Source organism: Ambystoma mexicanum, chromosome 1p (assembly GCF_040938575.1).
Source record: "Ambystoma mexicanum isolate Mex_15411 chromosome 1p, UKY_AmexF1_1, whole genome shotgun sequence".
NCBI lineage: Eukaryota > Metazoa > Chordata > Amphibia > Caudata > Ambystomatidae > Ambystoma > Ambystoma mexicanum.
The window spans coordinates 706,498,823-706,521,901 of NC_090921.1; the positions used below are offsets into that span (position 1 = coordinate 706,498,823).

Genomic DNA, 23,079 nt, shown 5'->3' on the forward strand with positions numbered 1-23,079 from the left:
GAACGGGAAACAGCACGCCGTACACCTATAAAATCAGAATCCCAACACAACCATCAAAAACCGACCCTGAGACACATCCCAACCCGTTAGCCACCCCAGTGAAAGAAATAAAAATGGGAAAAGTTGCTAAAAAAGCGTGCGATCGCAAGCGGCAGGTCCACTTCTCCCATGAGGAACTCACCGTGCTCACAGAGACCCTCCAGGAGAATGCTGCCGTCGTCTTCTCGACGCAAATGACCAGAACGGCACTTGCGAACAAGAAGGCCATATGGGCCCTGGTGGCACAGCGGGTAAGTGCGGTGGGGACCGCACCCCGCAACCCACAGCAATGCAGAAAGCGATGGGACGACTTGCGGATACGCGTCCGGAGCATACTTTCTGCCAACCGAAACATTGCCACAGCTACCGGGGGAGGATCGGAATCACCCATCAAGTTGACCCCCTGGGAAGAAATCTGTGCCTCCACCATTGGAATGGAGAGCATAGAGGGAGTCGGAGGGATGGAGAAAGGAGTGCAGACATCCGAAGAATCAGGTAGGTGGCCCAAATAAAACAATGCTAAATCCACAATGTCCAATCATGTGAAGTACCATGTGTCCCCATAGTGCAATAGAAACACATGTCCAGGAGAACGTCCACATACATTGCCATGATAGCGCCCTTCAAAAGTCAGATTAAATACATAAATAAGTAAAAATCCTAAGAAAACCCTCTACATGTGCAGCATGCACACCCTAACTGCAGGCTGCAAAACAACTGCATCCTCAATCCACACAAAAATGAGACCACCTCCAAGGCCCTGACCCAAATCACCCTCAGGTACCACCCCAATGCATGTGATACATTGCCATTCCAATTTCCACAGACCCATAAATAACGCTCGCCCTCCTTTACTCCACCACAGGGACCGATTCAAACGACGAGCTTCAGGACACGCCTACCAGCACACCTGCAAAGAGGGCCAAGACCAACGGCCAAAGACCCTCCACCTCAGCTGCACGGATCAAGACACGGCAGCAGCACAAATGAAGTGGCAGCACACTGGAGGGGACTTCAACAGGCACCCCAGCAGCCAGCATGTCCACAACAGCAGCACCACAGGTCCCCCCAATGGATGCCACAGAAGGCACTGCTTCTGGTGGCAGCAGCACCATGGGTGACACTGCTTTCATGCCAGTATGCTCCGACACAGAAAACGGTGCTGCCGATGTAGGACACATCCATGACCTGTCTCAATCCCCCTGTTTGTTTCATCCCGTACACCATGAGGAAACCACGCAGGGGCACCCACAAGACGACGACTGGCCAACCCCCACAAGGCCTGTGGCAAGGCAACATGAGGTGATCAGCCCCTCTGCGACACCACCGCAAATGGGCATGGCCCAGCAGAGGCAACAGTCCCTCGAGCAGATGATTGTGCAACAGCAGCAACTGGCCACGCTCCTCAAGGAGCATGCTGCTGAATGTGGGGGTTCTAAGGCAGCCATTGAAGCATCTACTGAGACACTTAGGGCAGAAATGGAGCGAAGTACCGAGACACTAAGGGCACAAATGGAGGGAAGCACCGAGAGCCTGAGGGGACAAATGGAGAGAAGCACTGAGAGCCTGAGGGGGGAACTGCATGCGACGTCCAAAGACGTATGTGGTGAACTTGCCGCTGTGCGCCGTGTGCTCACACAAACCCTTAGGGACATGCATGGACGTGAGCAGGCAGAGACATCATCCGTTGCAAGTTCCGTCCAGGGCAGCCCCCAACGTAGATCTGGGAGGAACCTGCGCTCCACAGGCAGGGGTGCCCCTGATACCCGGAGAGGGGGCTTGCAATAGCGTCTGCCCACTGACAATGAGCATCTCTGGACACTGGTGTTCGGGGGGGAGGTAGGAGGGTGGAGGGGGTGTGTTGGGCTTTTTTGGGTGGCGGGTCGATTGGGTGTGTAATATCATTACACATTTGCTATACATTTCTTCATATTCATCCAATGAGATGTGTGGACATTGATCTTTGTGTACGAGGCCTTTCTTGGCGTACAGGCCACATTGTGCATGTTCCAGACACACACAGTGCCACAAGTCCCGTGTCCATGTAACAGCCACCAGGCGTGAGTGCTAGAAGCATGCATCTATGAGATTCTGACGAATTTCATGGGCCTCCTGTGCCTCGCGGACTCCTTGAGGTGCTGCCACATCCCCACCCTCATCATGACCATCTTCAGGTGCTTGCAGTTCTGCGTCATGGGGCATGGCCACATTTCTACGTACGCATATGTTGTGTAGCATGACACATGCCATGACCATCTTTGCAACCTTCTCATGGCGGTACAGGAGTGCCCCGCCAGACCTGCTGAGGCAGCGGAAACGAGCCTTCAGTAGGCCGAATGCCTGTTCTATGACTACACGGGTACGTGAGTGGGCATGGTTGTAGTCCTCCTCATGCTGGTTCTGTGGGTTCCGGATTGGTGTAAGGAGCCATCTCTTCAGTGGATACCCGGCATCACCTGTATGTGGACAATAAAGGATGTTTGTGGAATGACATTGCTACGTACGCATCCCCCCCCTTCCTGCCAGGTCATTGACGCATCACCTACCCCACATTCTCATGCATTAAATGAGACTCACCGAGTAGCCAGGATCGGTGCCCTGCGTGTCGCTCCATGTAGCGTGGTATTGTAGAGTTCCTCAAGACCATAGAATCATGGGTTGATCCTGGAAATCGGGCACAACAATGTGTAAAGATCCTGTTGGAGTCACACACCATTTGTACATTGATGGAGTGATATTGTTTCCGGTTGCGGTACTGGACCTCCATGGCATGTGGGACAACCAATTCCACATGGGTGCAGTCGATGGCACCAATGCAACCCGGTATGCCGCCAAGTGCATGGAATCCCACCTTTGTGTTTGTAATCTCCTGCTCCGAGCGTGGTAAAGAGATGTAGTCGTCTGTGTGCTTCAGGAGGGCATCAAGCACTTGGAATAGTGTCCGTGACAATAGTGGCTGTGAAATGCCATGCAACTGTCCGACTGTGTGCTGGTAGGGGCCTGTGGCCAGGAAGTGGAGTGCAGACACCACCTTCAGTAGGGGTGGGATGGCGGTTGGGCTATCTATCATGCTGACAAGGTCAGCGTGTGTCATGTTGACAATGGCGGTTATGGTGTCCCGGTCCAAACGGTATAGGGTGTGGATCTGCTCAGCAGTGAGGTTGAACGGATTAGCTCGGAGGCGTGGGATTGCGGGCTGCCTGCGTGGTGGTAGTGGCTGTGCTGGTGGGCCTTGCTGCCCCTGCCTTGCCCTCCTCCTCCTCCACCTGCGTCTCCTCTGTGCGGCCGGTTGTTGTAGTAGTTGGTGTTCGACTTCTTCTTGAAGTTGGAGTACTTGCAGTGCTATCAGGTCCCCCAGGCCCAACATCGCTAGTCCTGTCGGTAGCATTTTGGAGTGGGTGTGGTTGTGGGAGGGGGTTGGGTGTGCAATTTATGTGTTTTCAGGCTGTATAGCCTCCACCTGTGGTGATTCATTCCACCTGTGCCAGCTGCAATTACTTTTGGGCGAGCACGTCCCGCACACAACGCTGCAATTTGACGCATGGCATCTTGCAATTACAATCATGTATTTAATCCCGATGGCAGTGAAATATTGGTTTATATGTTAATTCTGCTATGGTCCCATTGTTTCACATACTATATTTGCAGTCGCGAACAAACTTGTGAAGGGTCAGTGGAATGTAGTACTCGATCAACGGTGGACCCTCATGCAGCACTGTACCGACGTTCACCGACGGGCGGGGAGTCCCATTAGTGATTGAAGCCAGTTACCATTTTCATACACAGCCGCACTACATAGATGTATTTGTGAATTCAAGCGTTCACAGATGCCTTTTCGACGTGATGTTGCAAATGAGGAATTCGAAGGACAGCGCTTTTGGTTTTCAACTAGCGGCGAGGAGACGCCCACAGGTCTGACTGGAAATGTAACGTTCTATTGTTGAATGTCCTTGGGACAGGGCCCATGACGAGAATGCAATGATTGATATGAATTGAATGGGATGCGCAATAGCGTAGTGGACGATAAGGCAGGACGTTCCCAAATACATGTTACTTCACTACACTAGAAATCCGGGCAGGAGCACAGTGGATTTTGCAGACTGCATTACGCACAGACTCAATGGAAATTTCAAATGTTATGTGAGTAAATATTCAGGCGTTTTTATACCGGGATGAGGGAATGATGAATGGATGCATGGACAGATGATTTAATTGAGAGTTTGCCATGTACATGGCTTTTTGGAATCTATCCCCTTCCCCTGCGCTATGTGATGCAAAGCTGCCATAGTGGGACCATCGTCTATCTGCCCTTGTTGAACCCTCCCTGTCTCGACGCGCCTTCAGACACTTGTGTCTATGCACGTTACTAATCCCATCTAATGGATTCTGTTTTAACAGACGCATGCACACAAACACTCGTTTGTAATAGTGTATTCACCTCGATTTATATCGTTATGATTCGCAAGTGATTTTTGGGTGAAATTAATCCTTTTGAGTGGGCTAGCATGCATATGGTTGTAGATTTAGTGTGTTGAATGAAGTGAGTAATACATATGTAGTTCGGATGCCAATACTATTATTTATTTTTTCATTTGGGTGACAGGTATCTCCTCCCCTTTTGCCGCTGCCATCTGTACGCCACTCCTGCAGATGGCATTTACAGTCGACACCTGCAGCTTCGTGTTAATCAGTGGAGCACCATTACGATCTTATGGGACGATCGCCAATGGGCCACATGCCCTTACGCAGTACTAGTGGCTAGGAGCAACATATCGACCTTTCAGCTGGACTAGTGCCTACTTCATGGGACGGCCCTGCGGTTCTAGGCGCTTCCATGTTGCCTTTTTGGACGTAAATGTAGCCCCTGTGTACCATGAAGGAACAGGGCGTCACACAAGAAGAAGCTGGTCATTTATTGCGGATGCAGCCCACAGTAATGAAAATTATTTGGGAGTTTATGAGCAAATAGCTGTATGGGCTTGGTGATTTTGATGTGCATTAAATTTATATTCAGATATTAACCGTGTAGCGTTGTTCTTTGCTAGTAATGTAGCATATTCCGATTTGTGGCGCAATGTATTGTGAGATGATCTGCATTGGGTTCCGGCTTCTGAGTAGAGTTGTGTGGTACTGTACTGGCCGCGTTTGCCTACGAAGCCCAGTAAGGTCCGGGATAGGGGCTGCCATTATGACTGTTTTTATGATGTCATGCTCAGGGGCGGGGGATTAGCTTTTGTGCAACAGATGCCGGTCAGCCAGGTGGATTGGTGGAATGATGGGATTATCAGAAATTGGCTGGTCACAGGTGCCTGTGTTTGCGTGCGTTTCTTGGAGGGAGACTGAGGTCAGGTCCATTGGAATTGCTTCTGTATTCGTGCCATCTGTGCCCTACAGCTCCCATTGGCCCCTCTTGAGATGAGCCTGGCTGCTCAGTCACTCTGCCAACTTGTGTGGTACATGCTTATGCTGATGGTTGGTTTGTCTACTGGCAAGAGTACAGGGCTGGTGCAGTCTCCCTCAGGATACTGCTTTGAATGTTGATTTACACTGGTGGCAAGCGATGGGGGACTATTGTTGTTTTGTCTCATGGAATATTTCAGTTCATTTTGGTGTACTTGAACCTTCAAATGCCTGTGCTGCATCAGTACGGCTGTGGTGACATGCCAAATATGGATGGCCACTCACAAGGCACTTGGAGCCCCTGCATGCATTTGTTCGTTGGCATGCATGGGTGACTTGTACATTTCACTGGTTGCATAGTGTGACTACATTGCGCCTACGGGGAGTTGTGCAATGTGGGCAGGGAGTGGAGTACAGGCACTCAGTAGGGACATTTACGGTTGGTTCGCGATGCCGTAATTCTCACCATGGCGGAATGGTACTTTCCGCCATGCTTGATGGCGTTAAGTAGATGTCTGCTAGGGTCGGAATTCGCGTACCGTTGCGCCATGGCGGTAATTACGGTTTTGCAAGGCGCGCGTGCGCGTACTTGGTGCAGTTAGCGTTGGCGTTCGCTACGGTGTCGCTAATGGCATCGTACTTTACGGTGACGGGTCATAATCGCAACGAGCGGTATTCGATGGCGGTATTACATTTCCGCCATCGTTTTTCGAATTCCGCCAGGGTCGTAATGAGGCCCAGTATGTCATATATTCACAGGTGGCTAAATGCCGGATTATTATTTATTTATGGCTCTCATCCCACAGGTGCATCTTTGGTGCGATTGGATTGCTATTCATCTAATTGCTGTTCTAGTCTTTGCATTAGATGTTGCCTGAGATGATTCCAAATGCACTGATCTATTTCCTGTGTAAAGTGAATATTTTTGGATGGGATGTGCTCTGCTCTAGTGTCATGTTGTGACACCGGCCAAATTGTGGCACCCATCCTGACGTGTTTGGGCATCAATACTAGTCTGTGTGCTTCTCACAGGGCTTATGCATACGGTCATCAGCACCCCACCATTGGCACCCATGGCCTTCCATCTCAGAGGGCCAGTTCCCTCTTCTGTCGTGGTGCCTTCTGCCAACCCTAGAGTCTGTGTTCCTTTTTCTTTAAAGAAGGTCGATGAATGTTCTCCTGCTTGCTTCCCTGAGAATGGAATGTTACATGTACTTCATGAGCGAGAGATGTGGTGGAAGGTTGGTGTCGGTGCTCCATGTAGGAGTCCATGTTTGACAGCGACGAAGTTAGGTCAGATCACCCAGGGCATGGGATACCCATGGGATACCCAGTGCCTGGTGTGCCCTTTGTTTCCTGTCCTACTCCACCATGTGATGTTATACTTTCTAGAGGAAGCCTATCTCTAATTTGAGAGTGACTCTGATTTATCACTTCGACATGCAGGCCTCTTTAAAAGAAAGTCAGCAGACATCTTACAAAATGGTGAACCTAGTCCTCTTTCACTGCCTAACTTACCCCAGTCTAATGTTGGGCTTCAACCACCATCTGTACATAACTAGCTTGCTACGGTGTCATGCTGCCACACTGCCATGCTGGGTCCATCCACCTGTGTGACCTGCTGAGACCCACACATGAGAGAGAGAGAGAGCTATATACTGACCCCAAAACCCCTGGTGAGTCTACTTGAACTGACGTTAAAGCATGACCGTGACTTCCAGTATGAGGTTTCAGAACAGATCATGAAGGCAAACTATCCTTGGGCCTTATAAGAATCGCACTGTTAAGCACTGAAGATTCATTGGGAGGTATTGAAGCAGATACACCAAAGGTAGGACTGTAAAAGGTAAGAGCAAGCAAGCCGAAGCCGGGCCTTCCTTTTATGTTATGCTGATTTATACCAGGCGAAGTGGGAGTCAGTTGGTTAGAGTGGACAGAGGGATAAGAAAGGTGTTGTGCTCAGCTGCTAATGCGTGCAGAACCAGGAGTAACTGGTGCCAGTGCTGTTAGGCGGGACCCAGGTTTGCATTTGGTTTGAGCACTGGGGTGTATTGTTTCCTCAAGGGTGACCTCCGGTGTCTGGATACTCATGTGTTTGCCGCTTATGAGTTGGGTTGAGAAAGATGTGCAGTTTAGGGTGTTTGGTGGTTTGTTTTTCTAGTCATCTCGGGTTTGTGGGGTAAGTGCATGGTGAGGTGAGGGTGATTGAGGGAGGGGATGCTTAGTAGGTTTAGGGTATCAGGGTTGTGGATACTTCCTTGGCACACAGGTGTTACGCGATTTGTTCTTCTTTCTTATTCTTCTCTTACTTTGTGGTATTCGACCTTTCCTTGGGTGTAGGGATGTGTTATTTTAGAAATTCTTGCAGCATAGTTGGTTTATTCTGGGTGTGGAGAACAGTAACTAGAAACTAGTATCGTGGTGCTTTTGTGTTTGTTTGCGGGGCTGAAGTTCAGTCACAGGGGAGCGCCTTTTCCAGTGGCGGAGCCAATGTGGGGGCAGAGGGTGCAACTCTCCTGGTGCCCAGTGCACCCGCAGCCTCCCACTGGTGCCATAATGTCCGCCCTGCACTATATAAGCAGCCTCCACTACTGGTCATTTCCTGTATAGATTAGAAAATAACTAGGTTGTTTATGATGCAACTGAGCCGAAATGCTCACTGCAGAAATTCCTGTTGGAGGTTTCAATATAGGAATTCTGAAAGCAAGAAATTCTGAATCAGATGTAAGAGCTGGAACACTGAAAGGAGGATTCTGTGTTTAAGATAACAGAGCAGGCACACCAAAGGCAAGGCCACCCGTGTGAGGCATATGGCTAAGAGAACTGCAAGCCAGAATACCTCCACGAATGATGCAGGAACGCGGAGCGGTCTGCTTCTTGGTTGAGGTATCAGGCAAGAAACACAGGGGTTGAGACTTCTGCTAAGAAGCAGCTGGAATACTGATGGCTGCACTCGCTGTTTAATCATTCTCTACAGTAATGCTCTAAAAGCAGCCCAACCGGTCCACAATCAGCTGCTCCTACATCGCCTATAACATGTCACTGACGGGATCCTCCAAATGCACCAAACTATTGGCAAATCTCCTAAAAGTAAATCCATCATCATCCTGGCTGCAGCCTTGCCACCTACAATGGGTCTATAAACGTTCCTGATAGTTCTCAACATTTTGAATTGAGATCTCCAGTTAATAATTGACCTATTACATAGGCCATACCCAACACGTAACTGTCTCTTGGATCTTAAATAGCAGCCATCATGTGTTTACATTTTGATAGCACTACAAGTTTGTTTTTATATTGTTGAAACTAGTACTGAATTGGCAAGCAGACGTGCTTTAAATCTTGTGACAAATTGTTACTACCTGCATTACAAGTCTTCCCTCTTTGTACATTTCCAAATTTTTGAAGTCCGTGATTATATCAGGACTAATCACCTGCCGCAAGGTTATCGAGGGACTATCCCCCTGTTGTTTGTGCTTAGGCAGCTTAGCACCCACGCCTGGTGATACATCGCCTGCCATTGCCTCAGTCAGCGTGACGAGCTTGCGCCACCAAATGATTTTCACAGGATTCAAGGTCTTACGGCCGCTTAGTCTCAGAATATACCAAGTTTCTCAGTACATCTAAAAATAAAATGCAAGATGCAATAGCAACACAAAAAGGCAATTAAAGGACAGGAACAAAAAAGATCAGTAGAATTTGCTCTAGACGATCTTAATAATATCAAGCGACCGGTCTGTCCGGAGATGATTTTATACGATGGGAAGAAATGCGTGTATTGCCCCCTCCGCCCCGCTGCGTACTGTATGCTGAAAAAGTGGAAGGCATTAATGTTGTTAAATGTAATTGGCTGGGAGATGCTTTCTGTGTTGAATTGTGAGCATTAGTGTAATTGGTTTTCAGGCTGAAGCTATCGAGGATTTTAAGCACATAATCCCTTTTGGAACGGGCACCAGAGGACACAACGTGTTGGCATTCTGGGAGATTCATCTCGACCCGCCGATACATCCGTGTCACGCTAAAGGAGAGTGACCAGCGAGTCCGCTTTTTAGGTTTGGAGCCATCAAAGAACACCACTACCTGAAGATCCTCCAGCCCCTAATCTAGGAGAATTTGGGGATCACCACTGGTGTCACAATACCCTTGTCACAGAAAGTCATGCCTGCCCCCAAACACCACCCCTGGAGAGGACAGGGACAAAAACTGCCCTATTTCACCTGAGAGCTGCAAGGGGAGGTGTGATGAGTAGGTGTAAATGAGGATGGAACCCTTTTTTTACTGCACAGTGCAGTAGATTGCTTTACCAGATTTCTAGATTTTATCATTTGTATGTATGAATATGTGGGATCCAGAAAGCGCAGACCTAGCTGGGAAGCCACGGAGTGTTGTATACACTCAAGGGGTAGCAAGCAAGGGTATGTTGCTAGCAGAGGAGCTGGGAAGGACGGGGGCAGCAGGGAGTGGGTGAGCTACATAGGGGGAGTATTGGGGTTCAGTGCAATGATCAGCAGTTGGCGAGGTGTTCTTTGAAGATTAGTGACACTGCATCGAAATTGGTGGGTATCTCATTGTCCTGGCAGCAGGACACCTTACCCTTTCCCAACAAGCGAGGTTTCCTGCTGCCAGGACAATGTCCCAAGGAGCTCCAGGCAGCAGAGGGCTCTCACCTTGCTCTGTGTCAACAGAGCATTACAATGTGAGCCATTAGGCACTAATGGGAGGGATGGGGGTACTATTAGCAGGGACTTTTGTCCCTTTAGAAATGGGAATGAGAGGGAGTGATCAGAAGTGAGAAGGGTGCATAATGTTGCATGCTTTATGAAATAATGACTATGGCTTTAAAACCCAAGGGGGGTTTGTTAGGCTCACATTAATTTACACGATGCTATTGTGACTTTGCATGCAGGGTGGGGAGAATATAACTAAAACCATACTCTTATTGCTCAACATATTTCTATGACAATGTATATAGTTAGTTTACTATGAAAGGCTAGTTTATTATGTAATGTGGTTTGCTTCCAAGGCATTACTATAAATAAAGCATTATTTAAGCACATTAAATGCAAAGCAAAACCTTACTAAATATCTATATTTTCTAAACCTGGGAAGATGTGCTTGGTTACTTAAATTGTCCACATCCTGGTTTCACCATTTAACTAAAGTGTGTGATCCTGGACAAATCATTTAATCACACTTTGTCTTATCTGCAGCTCTGTAAGTGATTCTGATTCACTCCATAGCTTATGTTGATATGTTCTTGCATTTAAGCAAGTTAATGTGAAAATACTGCAGCTACAGCTGTATGTGCAGTCAGGGTCGAACTGGGGCATTACATTGTCTCGGGCACCAATGAAAAAGTGGCCCACAGTTGCAAAATGGCAACTAATTCCTTTTGTGACAGACTGTTTGAATAGTACCCGGGGGGAGAGGGGGAGGGGAAGGGGGTTTGCAACCTGTGATGCAAAGTGTGCATTTTAAAGAATATGTATTCAGCAACACTGGTCAAAACTATTAGCCTTGTGGGGAAGTAACTCATCCAATTGGCTCACGTTGGCCAAAAAATGCCCTATAGGCCAGTCCGAGCCTGAGCGCAGTTAATGGGTATGTTGGGTGGATGCTTTAATCTTTAGCATGCCCCTTAAGAGTGGCGAGTGATTGGGATGGGGAGTGTGCGTAAAGTTGCAGGCTGCGGGGGACAATGAATAAAGGTAATGGGGATCGTTTAAAATGCATTTTTCATTTTCTTTCCTTGCGTTTCTTTCAGCCTTTACGCAGTGGTTGAGGTGAAATGGAGGAAAGGCCCTGGTATGGGGTTTGTATGGTGCGTGGGAAGGGGCGTGGCGATGGGGTTTGTGGCGAGCGGGCGAAGGCCGTCAAAGAATATAGTTCCACTACTTCTTTTCGTACACTTCGACCCCTGACAGTATTTTTACCTTTTATAGGTGAAAACTGACCTTTAAGTAGTAAGCATCTGCATACCCAATATTTCTGGGGGTGTAGCCCCTGAATAAAGGGCTGCGTGAATGGGAGAGGACAGTTTTAAGTGTAGAAAATAACCAGGAACAGATGCCATTCCTGATTTTCATTCGTTACCATATAGGTACAAATTAACTCATTTTGGAGTCTGTGAGCAGAGCGCCAACAACTATTTGCCACGCACGCTTCCTGCTGATGCTACAGCCAGCGCTGGCGATTGGGCCGGCTCTCACCAGTGCCATGGAGGTGGTTTTAGTTTATACATAGTTTGGAAAAGAAGCAGCATGAAAGAAATAACGCTGTTTGAAACTATTATTTTGAACATTTCCTTTGATCGGAGGTCAAATGCCAGCTCCACCCCCCCTAAACCCTGCCTCCTCGGGCAACGCCCCCCCAAACTCCACCCCCACCCCGGCACTTGTGGGATCCCCCACCAATTATTTTCCATTTCCACCACTGGCTACAGCTATATTGATGTGCAGACTACTGACTGATGGAGTAGGAGTTACTGGGAGATTATACCCCGACATGGATATTGGGGCCTTTGGATTTTCCTTGATCATTCATTTCCCCCACCAGGCATTATATCATTGTTAGGGACCTCTTTGTCAGTGATTTGTGCAATTAGAAACCTTTTTGGAAACAAATGTATAGTCACTTACTTTGTCTACTCCCAATGGTACAAGCAGCCTTAAATGTTTTTAACAGCCTCAAGGGTAAGGCTTTTAAGATGATCATGCTCTCAGATGTCTTGTCCTATGAAAAATCAGAGGGTTGGATTCTCGCCTAGTTGTCCTAGACAACCTCCCACCTCCCTTCTCCTTTTAATTGGGTTATGGTCTATTTTCATTTTTATGCTAAAGGGGTGAAAGGTCAGCCAGTCTGTCACTTTCATCCTTAGGGGGATAGTTTCCCAAAGAGATCTGTGCCTTCAATCGAAAGTGCAGAGGAGGTATACGCAGGGGGTGCTGAAGGGAGAGACAGGAGACATGGCAACCAAACCTACTCACCACCATGTGGTTGATGGAGACCCAGCAGTCCTCTGGGAAGTCCTGCAGCATCGGGACCAGGAACTGCAGGCAGCCGTCCCAGTGGCACAGCAGCAGCATCATGCCAATCAGGTTAAAGATCCGCACCACAGCGCTGGCAAGGTCGTAGGTCATGTGGAAAATCTTGCCGAGGGAGAGAGCAAAAAGAAGTGTTAGGAAGACACCAAAGTTGTCCATCATGTATCTGTTTACAATTGCCCAAATCTGCTTTGGTCGCCACTACCTAATTGCCACAGTACTTTAGCAGATATCTGCCTCCGCCCTTTGGCAGAACTATGGTCCACCGGCTTACATGCACCCATGCTACTATAAAACCTTCTTCCTTCACTGCATCCCCCTCCCTACCTGTGTTTGTAGCATCCTCTTCCCGCTTTGCCACCCTTTTATCTCCCCTTTGCTCATTTTCTTTCCTCCAGCAGACTAAAGCCTGGATATCCCTGACGCCACTTCATGGACAAGCCGAGGCATTCTACTACAATGGTGATTTGGCACTGCAAAAAAAGCAGATTTACACACATGCAACGAAGGGTCAAAGATGGGGAAAGGCAGTCTATGCATTGTATGAGTGGGGAGGAGTTAATGCAGACTGGATGGCAGGGAAATGGGCAGAATGAATGAGCCCAGAGCTCCTCTTCTGTAAAGAATTTGGCAGACTGCATAGTTTTGTGATTTTTTTAAATCTAAAATTGAGTTGGAAGACTCACTGGGCCTATAACCCATTATCTATAATGAATTGGGAATTAAGGATGGAAGTGGGGTCGTACTTTCAGAGAAACAGACAGTATGGGCAAGTCTGGCAGTTTTTATCTCCATGGGAATGGGCACATAGATGGGGCCTAGCCATCATGGGTTACAGGATAGTCCGCAGAATGGGGGGTTAGTTGGGTCAATAGGGTATGTTCAGCCAAATGAAGAGGAGTGTCCCGGTGGTCCTTATCTGTGGGAAATGTATAAACAGGACGGGCCTGGTAGTAGATATTGGCAAGGAAATTGGTAGACTGGGTGGACATGGTGGCCATATTTACAGGTAAATGGATAGACTGGATGGTTAATGGAAGTCTTTATGAAATTCTATATCTGTGTTCTACATGGTTCTTCCTGACCCCTCCACCCAGCACCTGTCATAGGCCTCATTTTTCAGCCAGGGGCACTAACCTCTTCCCACTGGTGGATGTAGCGTATGAGCCGGGAGAGACGCAGTAGCCGGAGCAGGCTGAGAATTTTGGTAAAGCGCACAATGCGCAGGGCCCGGGCGGTTTTGTAAACATCCGAGTCAACTTGGGTTTCCAGGTCAACGATGAGGAATATGTAATCCACTGGGATGGAGGAGATGAAGTCCACCAGGAACCAACTGCGCAAGTACTTCATCTTGATGGTGTGTGGCTCCAGGATGATCTCGGTGTTGTCCTCCACTACGATGCCCGTGCGGAAGTTCAGCACCAAGTCGGCAAGGAAGAAAGTGTCAGAGAGCACGTTGAAGACAATCCAGGGCGGGGTGTTCTCGTCTTTGAAGAAGGTGATGCCCACGGGCAAGATGATCAGGTTGCCCACCATTAGTAGCAGCATGATGAGATCCCAGTAAAACCTGAAGAAGGCAGGGAAAGGAAAAAGGGGACTGATGAAACTCAGGACATTAAGTGGGAGGGGTATAAAGAAAGAAAAGACAATTTTATGGGAGCACCTTGCAAACCCATTTATACAGAACCATATTTCCTAGAGTCAATCAACCCCAAAACTGGACACACAACTCGGACTGAGCCCTGTGCTCAAACACCAAGTTCTAAAACCCAATGCCCATCCCTCTCTACTACTGCCAACTCAATATTGGAAAATCCAAGTATTTATTTATTTATTTATTCATTGTGCATTTGTAAGGTGCTTATACATCAAGTAAATTGCGTTTCAAAGTGCCCGCAGGGCAATGGGGAGGGAACATGGGAGTGAAAGGCAATTTCAATAACAATGAAGAAAGAAAGAGGCGGTTCAACTAGGCCTAGTGAGCATTCAGAACGTGCAAGTGCAGTGAGGGGGGATGGAGGGATGGCGGTAAGTACTGAGGAGTGCCACGAAGGGAAGTGCTAGGGAATAGGTTGCAAGCAACTGCTAAGTGCCAGTCAGGGATCACTTGGTAAGAGTGGTCAACTGCCAAAAACAATATGTGCAGGCCTGTGAGATAGCACAGGCCAGTGGGAGCCAAACGGCAAGTGCTGGGAGTAGGAGGAGGCTGAAGGCGATTGGCGGGTGTGGGAAACCAGGACCCAGAAGGACACATAAGGGCCCAGGTCCCCAAAATCAGCTAATGTGGGATTCAGCAAGGGAGGGAGAGGGGGAAGGAGGAGGTGAAAGGGGAAGTTTTGACGAGTTCAAGACAGAGAGGAAGGGAGAGGCTATTGCAGAGGAGGGAGCCAGCTGAGGAAAGAGATCGGCCACGAGCTTGCTGTTGAGAAAAGCACTTGACAAGCAGGGAGTTAGCGCCGGAGGAGAGATTTTAGGGCTGGAGAGAAGCGTTCCCTGGGCTTGAGGCCAAGGGTAAGTCTTGCAGCCCTATTCTTGATAAGCTGGGAGGGTCATATAGAGAAGAGGGTAGACTGAGGAAGAGGCTGTTGCAGTAGTGCAGCCTAGAGAGTACCAGAGCTGCAGAGACATTGAGCTTCTCGGGGAAAGTGAGGAAAGGAACGGTTCCTTTGAGAATGTGGAGTTGAAAGTGGGCTTTCTTGGCAAGGTCCTGGACGTGAGGTAGAAAGGAAAGAGAGGAGTTGAAGGTGACTCCAAGGTTTCTGGCTTCTGATGAACGAGAAGAGGGAGAGCCCATAGAGGATGGCCAGAGTGATGGGAAGAAAGAGGGAGCAGGTGTCCCTTTGGGTAGGATCTCAGTCTTGCTGGCGTTGAGACAGATCATTGGAGGCACACCAGGACTGGATGGCAGATAAGCAGTCAGGAATGATGGAGGAAGTAAGGAAAGGATCAGAGGGCAGTTTGAAGAGTTGTGTGCCATCTGCATAACACTGGGAATGAGGGGAGAAAGTGGAAATTAGATGTGCAAGTGGAGCAAGATAGATGTTAAAGACATGTTGGAGCCCTGGAGAATGCCACAGGGGGAGATTGAGGTGGGAGAGGAGAAAGAGATAACCTGGGATGGATGGTCACTTAGGAAGGAGGTCAGCCAGTCCAGTGCCCGCTCTGAGATACCTAGGGTATCATGGAATCGTTTTATGAAGATGGAGTGGTTGACCGTGTCAAATGCAGAGGAGAGATATAGTAGAATGAGACAGCTGGAGAGTTAGAGTCAAAAGATGCAAGCAGTTCTTCACGGTTGTTCAGGCTAGCAGTATTCTTAGGAGAGCTAAACCTGCTGATGTTTTCCCACACCAATAAGCAACCAGTGCCGTTAACTACCACTGGCTATCGCACACCTAAACCGATAACACATACTCTGGAGTTTAGGAAAGTCAGAATATCAGATCTAGGCAACACTTCTACACGGAAACTCAAAACTCACCAATATTATCTGCGTTGGAACCTGTTTGTGCACCCTACACACAGCCCGGGCAGCCATCAGCACCAAATGATCATGACAATGGCAAATGTTCTGCTTTACAAATACCTTGTAACATAACATGTCCTTCTCTTCATAATATTTCCCTCTTAGTGTCCCTTACCTTTAACCAGGGGCAGACTGGACACATTGGTTTGGGCATTCGTTCGCTGGGCCATCCCAATCAAAGGCGCCAGGGCTGCTCTGGTGTTAGTTTAGGGCTGTCTCTCTGTGTGTGGTCACCCTCTCCCCACTCTCTCTCAAGCCACGGGATGCGTCAACAGAGATACATCAATTAAAAAGCTCACATTACCATAACTAAAGGGCTTGTGAGACTCTGTACAGCACCTCCCCTTAACGGTCCTCAGGGTAAACACTAGTCTCTGCATCTATATTGGCCATGCTGCCATGCAGGACTGGGAGCTCACTGCTTTAGGTGCATGTTGGTCAGATCCGTGCCTACTCTGCTGAGAACGTGTTCGAGACCAGGCAGGGTAAGTCATTTGTTTCTGTTATGATATGATATATGTCATTTATAATGTGCCTATATACATGTTTTTCAAAGCGCGATGAGGCAAGGGAGGGGAAAGAGGGAAGACAGAGACAGCAATCATACTAGGCCAGGTGACATTAAGATCGTGCAAGTGCATGGGAGGGGGAAGGGGAAAAGTGTGGGGGAAAAGGGGAGGGGCAGTGCAGTACATAGGATAACAGTAAAGAATAAGCCAATAAATAATAGATAAAAGTGCGGCCAGCTGGTGGCAAGTGCAGGGGTAAGTGCAGACATCAGGTGTCAGGTGCTGGTAGGGGCTGTCGGGATACAAAACAGTCCCACAGTGCAAGGGTTGCCACGGGGGCAGTGCAGGTGTGCAATTGGAGGAGGGGACCTGGGCCTGAGATCAGAGGGTAGCCAGGTAACCAGTGTAGTTTCGGTTTCAGCCTGGAGATCAGCAGAGGAGAGGAAGAGAGAAAGCAGAAGCCAAGACAAAGGTCTTAAAATGCTTCCGGAACCGGAGATGGTTCTCCTCAAGTTTTAGTGAGGCAGGGAGGCTGTTCCATAGGGAGGCCCCAGCAGAAGAAAGAGATCTACCACCAACTTACTGCTTAGAGAAGCGACTAATCCTGAGGGAGTTGGAGGCGGATGAGCGAAGAGCTCGAGAAGGAAACTATTTAGTTAGAGAGAGTTGAAGGTATTGAAGCCCCAGGCCCCAGAAGGCCTTGTGGACAATGCAGCCTTGGGCTTGAGGCCAAGGACAAGTCTCGCAGTCCTGTTTTGGATGAGTTGCAGAGGGCAGAGAGTAGAGCAGGCAGATTTAGAAAGAGGCTGGTGCAGTAGTCCAACCTGGAGAGAACCAGAACTCTGGAGACAGGGAGCTTCTGGGATAAGGAGAGGAAAGGAAGAATACCTCTGAGGAGGTGCAGCTGGTAGTGTGACTTCTCAGAGATGTCAGAGATATGGAAAGAGAAGGAAAGGGTGGAGTTGAAGATGACCCCAAGGTTTTTAGCCTCACAGACGGGAACAGGAAGAGGGCCAAGGGAGGCCGGCCAGAGAGTGACAAGAAAGGAGGGTGCAGGTACGCCGATGAGGAGAATCTCAGTCTTACTGGCATTAAGGCAGAGATCTTTGGCGGCACACTACTCTTGGATGGCAGACAGACAGAGATGAGAGAAGGAGAAGAGGTGGCAGAAGGGAGCCTGAAAATGAGTTGAGTGTCATCTGCATAGCACTGAAAATTGGGGTAGAGCGCGGCAATGCGGTGGGGAAGAAGCTCCAGGTATTGTTTGAACACCCAGGGAGAGAGGTTAGACCCCTGGGGAACACCACAGGTAGAGATAGAGATAGAGGAGAGGAAAGACCCAAGTTGGACCTGGGAGGGCCAATCGGAGAGGATGGAGGTCAGCCAAACCAGGGCCTGATAGGTGATACCCAGGTTATCACGGAGACGGTTGAGCAGGATGGCATGGTTGACAGTGTCAAAGGCAGAAGAGACATCAAGTAAGATGAGGACACAAGGGGTGTTGGAGTCGGGTTTGTAGAGCAGGTCTTCACGTATGTTCAGGAGAGCAGTTTCTGTGTTTCTGGCAGCTCTGAAGCCAGACTGATGGTCATGGAGACAACCAACAGATTCAGAGTGAAGATTAAGCTCGGAGATGGCCAACTGTTCCAGGAGTTTGCCTAGGAAGGGAGTGATGGAGATTGGACGATAGTTAGCAGGGCAGGAAGGGTTTCTTAAGAAGAGGGTGCACACGGGAGTGCTTCAGGGGGGAGGGGAAGACTCCAGTGGTGAAGGAGTGGTTGCAGAAATCAGCCAGAGCAGGAGCCACGGTGTCAATGTGGTCCTTGATGGTTTTGGAGGAACAGAGGTGAATCTGCTTCGACGAGACTTTCATAGATCAGACTTTTCTAGAAACCTCATCTGATGAGAACAGGGGAAAGGCAGAGAAGAAAGGGAGGAGAGGTGGCCGAAAAAGGACCAGAGGAAGAGCAGGGAGTAGAGGGAGGATGGGGAGATGAAGAGAGGGAGGACAGAATGTCCTGAGCTTTAGAGATGAAATGAGAAGCCAGAGCAGTGCAGAGGGCCTGGGAGGGGACAGGAGAGGTAGAAACTGTAGCAGGATTGGCCAGCTCCTTGCAGACTTCAAAGAGTTCGCCGAGTTGGTAGATGCCGCCGAGACGCAGGCTTGGATGTGGGCTCTCTTCTTGGTGTGGACACAGAGCCGGTATTGCCTTTGGAGCAGGCGCCAGTCCAGTTTTTCAGAGGATGTACTGGAAGAACGCCATTACCTCTCAGCCACCCTGCACTTGCATTTAAGGGTGACGAGATTTGAGTCATACCAAGAGTTGCACTCGGCTTTGGGCTTCAAGCGGATCCTCATGACAGGGGCAAGAACATCGAGAGTATCAGATATAGCTGAGTGGAGCATGGAAAGGGCTGTGTCAGGGTGTGAGTCAGTCAGGGGGCAGGCGGTGGGGTGAGAAAGTGTTGTGAAAGCATCCACTGACACACGCTTCATGGGTCGGACCGAGAAGGTAGGTGGCAGTGCTGGAGTTGGCTTGGCCTGAGGGGTGGAGAGGGTGAGATGGGAGGAAAGGAGAAAGTGATCACTCCAGGAGAGAGGAGTGTTGAGAGGAACGAAAAGGGGAAGGTCTGAAGAGATCAGAACATCCAAAGTGTGCCCTGCGGAATGAGTCGGGCCAGAGAGGAGAATAGAGATTGAGAGAGTTGCACAGGTCATAAAAGAGTCCAGTGGAAGGACAGGAAGCATCCAGGTTGTTGTTGAAGTCTCCAAGAAGGAGGAGTTCAGTGGTTGAGACCAGAAGGGAAGAGGAGAGGTCCGCCCACTCAGAGAGGAAGAAGGAGATCTGACCAGGTGGCCGATAGATGGTAGCCTCAGTGAGGCAATGACCAGGAGAGAGAGAGAGACTGCAGATGAGGCATTCGAAAGAGGAGTAGGCTTGTGTAGGAATGACAGAGGCAGGAATCCACTGAGGGAAGATCAAGGCTGCACCCCCTCCTGAGCGGTTGGATCTGGGCGCAGAGAGGATCTTGTAGCCATCAGGGAGGATAGTGTTAAAGCTTGTGACAGAGCTGGCCGTGAACCATGTCTCGGTGAGAACGAGGACATCGAGGTCAAGTTTCTCCAGGAGGTAGCAGATGTCAGAGGAGTGTTTGACAGCTGAGCAAGAGTTTAGAGTGGCAATATGGAGAAGGTTCCGTCCTTGAAAGACTTCTGGGGAGGGGTACAAATCAGAGGTACGCCCTGCGGATGTGCAGAAGAAGTTCGAGGGGGGGCAGAAGAGGAAGGAGGGGAGCGCAAGGTAGCCAAGAGGGAGAGAGCAGGGGTAGGCAAGGGAGCCATTGAAGGGTAGAGAAGGGACAGCAGGAGATGAAAGGAAATTGATGAGGCGCAGGAAGCGTTTATTAAAGAGGAGAAGGTTGGCTTGAGGCCCTTGGACCATGACGGTACACTTCAAGTAAACATTAATAGTTTAGTTTAGTTTCGTTTTTATTTGATAATGCGCTCCAAACCGAGGGGTAGCCGGGCGCAGCAGTCACAAGAATACTTAAGCTTAGGTTACATACAGAGGATACATACAGAAGAAACATTACATGTGTTATTAACATATTTACAATACATATATACAAGAGGTACAAGATGTGGGGACCTCACATCACAAGGGGCAATGGGATAGTCTATAGTCTGGTTTCAGAAGTATCAGGGTAATTATATGCAATGATCCCGGCCTAGAGCAGGGGATCAGTTTGTTGGTCGTCATTGGTCCAGAGCCAACTTTTCACATTACATCTAAATCTAGAGTAGGGGAGATTAGCTCTCAATGCAGTAGGTAGTGCATTCCAGGCACGGGCAGCTCTAACAGGAAAGCTTGCTCCACCCGCTTTTGTTAGTCTGAATCTGGGAATTTCAAGTAGGACGTGGTTAGAGGCTCTAGTGTGGTGACTAGAGGATTTTCTGGTCAGTCTAGCCGAGATGTTTGGGGGCGCAGTATTGTTCAGTCCATTATGGATGAGAGATAGCGTCTTGAGGAGGACTCTATCACTAATTTTTAACCAATGATGGTCTTTCCTGATGTTGGATATGTGCGCTCTGCGGGGTATGTCCAAGGCTGCTCTAAGAGCATTATTCTGCAGTATTTGCATTTTGTTTATGACAGTTTTACTGGCACCCGCATATAGGGCGTTGCAGTAGTCCAATTTAGACATCACTAGGGCGTTGGTTAGTGTGATACAATTGGTTTTAGAGAGGTAGGGTCTGCAGGCCCCGATTAATTTGCAGGTGTAAGCTGTGGAGGAAGCCAAGGAGTTGACTTGTTTTTTAAGAGATAATGTGGAATCAAGGTAGAAACCTTGTATTGATTGATGTGGCATTTAGACCATGCTACTATGTTTGCCCCATGGTTGCATACAGACCACTCTATTGTGTTATGCCTTATGGTCGCATTTAGACCACACTACTGTGCTGTGCCCTATGGTCGCATATAGACCACACCACTGTGTTGTGCCCTATGGTCGCATTCAGACCACACTACTGTGCTGTGCCCTATGGTCGCATTTAGACCACACTACTGTGTTGTGCCCTATGGTCGCTTTCAGACCACACTACTGTGCTGTGCCCTATGGTCGCATTTAGACCACACTACTGTGCTGTGCCCTATGGTCGCATTTAGACCACACTACTGTGCTGTGCCCTATGGTCGCATTTAGACCATACTACTGTGTTGTGCCCTATGGTCGCATATAGACCACACTACTGTGTTGTGCCCTATGGTCGCATTCAGACCACACTACTGTGTTGTGCACTATGGTCGCATATAGACCACACTACTGTGTTGTGCCCTATGGTCGCACCGATGTCCTTCATCCGTCAATCCTCTGCACGGCGCATCTCCCCTAGCACACACTTTATGCTACTTTGCCTTACCATGATCATGTTCCCCTTCTGTGTCATGCAAAGCAATATACTTTGCAACGGTAACAGCTACATAACCCATAAAAATGGACTAGCTAGACCCGCCTGCCCAAGACATTACCCTATCGTCTGCCCCACACCATTCCTGCCCACTACTCCAGCCTTCCTCCCGGTCTCACAATTTGCTTATCCTACCCATGACCATGCACAGCATTATGATGTCCTAGACAATAAGAGCGCAGATAGTCCCAAGCAGAACCCTACCGACACTAGAGCACCCTGCCCCACCCATCATCACAGCCCCTCCACAATGACCGACCTTACTGTCTCTCAAGCAACCACCCTTATCCCTACCGATCGCAACAATAGACTTGGTGCCAGAATCCACTACAAAACTAGCAAACTCCCAGCTAAACTACCCAACAAAACTAACAAGTACACTATAACCCCCATCAACTCTACCCTCCATACACTAAAAGGAGCTCTTCTAAATGTTAGATCACTAGTCGCCCACTCCATAGAAGTCGCCGACATCATTCTGACTAACAACCTAGACTTCCTTGCTATGACAGAAACTTGGTTACATGAGGCTGCGGGACCATCCCTTACCCTAGCCATCCCTGACAACTACACTATCCTCAGAGTAGACAGACCCAATGCTCGAGGAGGTGGTGTAGCCCTCATCTTTAAGTCCTCACTTGATATCAGACTAGGCTCCTCTCCTCTACTCAAATCATGTGAACACCTTACAGCTAAACTACAAACCTCCCCGAAGAGTACTATCACTATGCACCTAATCTACAGACCCCCGGGTCCACCTGGCTCATTTGAGGAAGATATCACCTCCCTAGTAGCCGAAAGCTCCAAACCTTCAGCACAAATGATCACACTGGGAGACTTCAATCTCGGGTTTAATGACCCTCTTGACACCCCTGCCATTGTCCTAGCCACGGCATTAGAGGAGCATGGCCTCCTTCAACTCTGCTCCAAACCCACCCACTCGAAAGGCAGAATCCTTGACTGGGTAACCGCCCTCAACTGCAACATCACCCTAAAGGACCCTGTACAGCTCATCTGGACGGATCACCACTTCCTCCCCTTTGACATTAATATCAACAACCTAGAGCACAAAAGGCCTATTATTGCTCCGGCCTGCCTAACTAGGAAAAAGAGCAACATCACAGCTGAAGCCTTAATGCCTCTGGTGACCCCCAATCTGAACGCCCTACCAATTACAACTGACTTAAACTCGCTGGTCAACGCCTACAATGACTCCATGGCTAAAGCTATCGACACCATTGCCCCATTAAAAATGCGCAAAGGGAAACCTAAAGCGCACCTGAATACGTGGTACACCCCAGAGCTCAAACTTCTCCGACTACAAAAAAGCAAACTTGAATCACTATGGAAATCGGTGCTTTCGGTAGACAATAGAACCAACCTTACCAATATCTCTACCCTCTACAAAAATGAGATCACACGTGCTAAGAAAGAATCTCTTAATTCCAGGATCTCACAGGCAGGCTCCAGCACAAAAGAGCTCTTTAACATTTTAAAGGAATTAGAAAACCCCACTCCTCCCGAAGATACCTGTACAAAGGATAAACCTTGGTGCACAGGGATCCAGAATGCCCTTGCCAATAAAATTTC

General features: G+C 48.7%; 1 protein-coding gene across 2 annotated transcripts in view; it reads right to left on the bottom strand.

The window, feature by feature from the left end:
• The window catches only part of HCN3 (hyperpolarization activated cyclic nucleotide gated potassium channel 3), a 560,500-nt gene that overhangs the window by 146,565 nt on the left and 390,856 nt on the right, over positions 1-23,079 (bottom strand). For both annotated transcript variants that reach the window (XM_069650083.1, XM_069650079.1), the window contains exons 2-3: positions 13,620-14,049; positions 12,426-12,587 (exon numbers count right to left, since the gene is read on the bottom strand). In XM_069650083.1, the coding sequence (XP_069506184.1) occupies positions 12,426-12,587; positions 13,620-14,049 (592 nt within the window). The remainder of the gene's footprint in view (positions 1-12,425; positions 12,588-13,619; positions 14,050-23,079) is intronic.